This window comes from Diceros bicornis, chromosome 4 (assembly GCF_020826845.1).
Source record: "Diceros bicornis minor isolate mBicDic1 chromosome 4, mDicBic1.mat.cur, whole genome shotgun sequence".
NCBI classification, from domain to species: Eukaryota; Metazoa; Chordata; class Mammalia; order Perissodactyla; family Rhinocerotidae; genus Diceros; species Diceros bicornis.
Window position 1 is genome coordinate 51,800,910 of NC_080743.1, and position 5,058 is coordinate 51,805,967.

General features: G+C 44.0%; 1 protein-coding gene across 1 annotated transcript; it reads left to right on the plus strand.

Moving 5' to 3' along the window:
- Positions 1-1,181: 1,181 nt before the first annotated feature.
- On the plus strand, positions 1,182-3,402 carry ADAM30 (ADAM metallopeptidase domain 30). Its single transcript, XM_058536211.1, is given in 2 exon segments — positions 1,182-2,644; positions 2,646-3,402. Coding segments are annotated over 2 exon segments (2,220 nt in total).
- The last annotated feature ends 1,656 nt before the right edge of the window (positions 3,403-5,058 follow it).

A 5,058-nucleotide genomic window follows, 5' to 3' on the forward strand; every position in this document is an offset into this window, starting at 1 on the left:
TAACATATGGATTATAATAATAGGGTTATCATTATCTGCAAAATAGGATTATTGTGAAGAATTAATAAGCTGATTCACGTAAAGAGCCTGGCACGCAGTAAACCTTCCTTAAATATTGTGTTTCTTATGAGTCCCAAGGCCATTATTTCTGGGCCCACAGACAACATTGCTTGTCTGGATGGTTATAAGAGCTTCTTAACTGGTCTCCCTGACTCAAGCCTGGTCTGTTTTTAACCTTTCCCTGTAATGCAGCCAGAATGAATTCCCTGAAAATGTTCCTCTTGTGTCAGAATGTCTCAACAGAACCTTATGGTTTACCCTTTCCCCAGGGACAAGTCCCTCCAGTGTCTGATCTGAAGTCTTCAGTGGACCTTTGCTGTCTCCTGCTCACCCCTCATGCATACTACAAACATAAACAGCTGTTTGCCTTTCTCTGAAACCTCCTGGGTCTTGCTGTTTTCACAGGTACTTTTTCTCTGCCTAGATTTTCCCACCACTGCACATACACCCCCAAATCACGCTGATCCCTGACACCTCAAGGACACACAGCATAAAGAACCACCTGGCAAAATGAGCTCGGAAACTTCCTCTTGCCTGAAGTCAGGCGCCGCCCGGGGCGGGGGTGGGATGGAGAGTCCACACCGGTGTTCTCAGCTCCGCTGCTCCCCTTGCCGGCTCCGCGGTGTTCCTTCTCTTTGCCGCAAGCGAGCCCAGGAGAAAACTGGGAATGGTAGAGTGGTATGGTGGGCACAGTGGGCCATAAAACATCCGATTCCAACCGATGGAAAACTTCAGGTGTGTACTAGGGCCAACAGAAACAGACTAAATGGCAGAGGCATAGTGAGCCTTCAACAGGTTCTCTTTTGTTCCTCCTGTTCTCTATGCCTTCTTTTCCCAGGCTGCTCTCTGCCTTTCTCCATCCCTCGTGCCAATAGCCCCTCTTTTCTCTTTTATTCACGCGCACCTTTCCCTCATTTCTTCGACGTGCGCCCAACGGCGCTGCCCGGAAAACGAACTAGGTATGGTTCTGGGAATGTCAGCTAGACGGAGCCCAGGAGGCCGGGACTCCCGCTCGCCCTGCTCAGGGAGCTCCGCACTTTGCGCTCCGGCGCCTCTAGCGGCGGTCCCTGGAAGTCTGACTCGCAAGGCCTCAGTGGACTCCCTAGAGGAGACAGCTTGTCATGAGGTCAGTTAGAACCGTACTCTCCAAAGGCCGTCCGCTCTCGATCCTAGTCCTGGCGCTGCTCCTGCTTGATTCTCTTGGCGAGGATTTAATTTTTCACCCTGAGTGGGGGTTTGACTCGTATGAAATCACCATCCCCAAGAAGCTGAGCTTCCTGGGAGGGGAGCAGGCTGTGGCCAAATACGTGTCCTACCGCCTGCAGGTAAAAGGCGAGAAGCATGTCCTCCACCTGTGGCCTAAGAGGTTTCTATTGCCCAGAAATCTGCAGGTTTTCTCCTTCACAGAAGAGGGGGATCTGCTGGAGGATCACCCTTATATACCCGGGGACTGCAACTATATGGGCTTCGTTGAAGAAACTCAGGATTCTGAAGCTACCTTAAGTACATGCATGGGGGGTCTCCGAGGCATATTGAAAATTGATGCCAAACACTACCAAATCGAGCCCCTCAAGGACTCTTCCGGTTTTGAACATGTCGTATATCTTCTGAAGAAAGAAGAGGAATTTCGCAGTCAGTCCTGTGGCTCAGCTGATGATGAACTAGAATGGCCGATGACCCAGCATGAGAATATGGCTCGGCTTAGGGACGTTTCTGAAGCCCATAAGCAAAAAAAGTACCTTGAATTAAGCCTGGTCTTTGAGCATCGTAGATATTTGTACTCCAATTCCAATCTTACTCGAGTCATAAATGATGCCGTTCTTATGACTGGGATTATGGACACTTACTTTCAAGAATTCCATATGAGAATACTACTGAAAGGTCTTGAAGTATGGACAAATGAAAACAAAATGGTGGTTACTTTTCCAATGATACAGCAGGTTTTAGGCCAATTTCTGATATACAGAAATAAACTCAGTGCCCGGCTTCCATCAGATTGGGCACATCTATACCTTAAAGGAGAATATGTCGATTATCTTGCACAGTCCTGGGGAAGAGTGTGTAGTAAGGCATATAGTGGATCCGTAAGTGTCTTTCCAGATATAAATGTCCTTGGACCTGCCACCTGGAGTGCTCATTGCCTGGGCCATAGTGTGGGAATGCGCCATGATGATGAATACTGTCAATGTAAGGGCAAGCGTAGTTGTATCATGGGCACGGGACGAACTGGGTTTAGTAATTGTAGTTATGCAAGTTATTTTGGTCACATACAGTCAGCAGCAACGTGTCTAAATGATATCCCAGGACTAGGTTATGTGGTTAAGAGATATGGAAACAAAATTGTGGAAGAGAATGTGGAATGTGATTGTGGTTCAAGAGAGGACTGTAAAAAAGACCAGTGTTGTCAACCAGATTGTAAATTGAAACATGGTGTCAATTGTAGCTTTGGACTTTGCTGTCATAACTGTCACTTTTGTCCATCTGGGTACGTGTGTCGGAAGGAAGAAAATGAATGTGACCTGGCAGAGTACTGCGATGGGACATCAGGTCTCTGCCCAAATGACACTTACAAGCAGGATGGAACAAAGCCCGTTGTTTAGAAAGGAGTGCCAATCCAGATATATGCAGTGCCAAAGGATTTTTGGACCTGATGCCAGGGAGGCTCCCAGTCAGTGCTATGATGCAGTTAATGTAATAGGTGATCAATATGGGAACTGTGGTATTATAGGAGTTGGTGAGTATGAACAGTGTACTACGGAAAATGCAATATGTGGCAGGCTGCAGTGTATCAATGTCAAAACCATCCCTGAAATGCCAGAGCATACTACTATCATTTCTACTCATTTGCAAGAGGAAAATCTCAGGTGCTGGGGTCTAGGCTATCATCTAGCCAAGGTCCCCTTTGGGCTACCTGACATGGGTGTGATAAATGATGGTACCTCCTGTGGTCATAATCGGATATGTGTTAATAAAACCTGTGTGAATAGCTCATTCCTGGAGTTTGACTGTTTGCCTGAGAAGTGCAACCACCGAGGTGTTTGCAACAATAACAGAAACTGCCACTGCATGTATGGCTGGGCCCCTCCATTGTGTGAGGAGGTAGGGTATGGAGGAAGCATTGACAGTGGGCCACCGGGACCGCTAAAAGTACAGGTGCCCACAACAGTTCAGGCTCTGTTCATTATGTTAATACGCCTTGTTCTCTTTGCCATCTCAGTGATTCTTGTGTTTTTCAAGCGATTGATAGGAAATTGTTTAAAACCCAAACAGGAACAAACACCACTAATTAACACTGGAGTTAGAAAATCCAAGGCAAAGAAAGTCAAGAAACCAAAAGAGTAATCAGGCAATCCACAGTCACTCAATAACACAGGGTCATATATTGAACAAGCTTATTTACCCACAAGTCTCTTGGTTATTCTTCCAATTCTTTTTTACTTAATTTTCCTTCAAGTTTTGATCAGCAAATAAATGATATTCTTGTTTTGGAAACAAATCAGTGTATTTTGTTTTTCTAGTCCTCACTCATCCCTTCGTTTGTGATCAAGTTTTGGATGTCCTGAAAAGAATGCCCTGTTGGCTTTTCTGAACAGTGCAGCTCCCAGTGTTGTGGGTTTCAAAGAATTGCAGTGATTTTCTGAGTAGAGTCCTGTCTCAGAATCCCAGCAAACAAAGCGCTTGTCTGCCTTTCCCTCTGTCTCCCTCAGCGTGATCAATGAGAATGTCTGTGCCAGTGCCCCACACTGAATGATAAGTGGTGACTACCACATTTTATAAATAGAGGGTGATACTTTACAAGGGGTGTCCGGCAGATGAGTTTTTTACCTGTTATGGTCACTGTGTGATCACTCCAGCTCTGTAGATGTGTGGTCTCTGACTCAGTGTTTGGGGTGACCTCAGTGGGTTAAGGACAGCAATCCATTGTAACTCCTGCATTGCACTGCGGTCTATAAATGATGGCAAGCCCTGGCAGTGTTCTGGATACCAGGCTCTTAAAAAAAATCTGTTCTTTGGGTTTCTGCTTTCAGGGGCGGGCCTTTGTGAATGTGTCCTGAGGTACACTTGGCCCTAGGTTTGCCACATCTCTAAGTAGAGCTGAGGAGAGGGAGGAACGCCTTCCACGCCCAAGTCTTCCCATGTCTGCCTCCAAATATTATCTCCTCTTTGCCCAGTGCTTTGGGATCACCAAGTGTGTTGAGCTCTTAGTTCAGTTGGAAGCCAGAAATTACAGTTGCTCCAGTCTGTAAATCTGACTGATTTTTGCAAGCAACACCCAGCAGCCTAAATTAAGGAGGGCAGTGGGAATCTATCTCCTGTATACATTCTGTTTTATCATCATTTTCATCTCTTTACCATTTTCCTTTAGGGCGTTGGAGAATTTCTTGAGGAAAGACATGAATTCATCACTTTCTGTTTTTACAATATAGTCTGTGGGCTAAGCTCTGTAGCACGTTTGTTAACACAGAGCCTTGTGCAAATAGGCTGCTTTGACATACTTCTCTTTATTTTATTTGTTTATTACTTTGTTTACAAAAATTATGCATATATATTATAAAAGGTGGAAATAGCCCTGAATTATTTAGAGTAGAAATTGAAACCGTCCTTTATCCTCTAACCTGCGTACTTCTCCAATACACTCCCATCCCCACACAGGACTATTAAGTATGATTATTCCTCCATCTTTTGTTATGCCATTAAAAGTTTAGAAATTATATTGTGTTTTAAAATAATACATAATATTCATATTACTTTTACACTTGCTTTTTTTCACTAAACAGTATATTGAGAATAATTTTCTAGGTCCTTTATGTAAATTTAGATCATTGCCTCTAATAAATGCATAGTATTCTGTAGAATGCAAGTAATAACTTATTTAACCAGTTCCCTTATGTATGGATGATACAGTTGTGTTGTTTAAACGTTTTACCTTTATGCTGTTTAGAAATTTTTAAATATATGGCATTAAACATAACACATATATGTTTTTACAAAGATGTA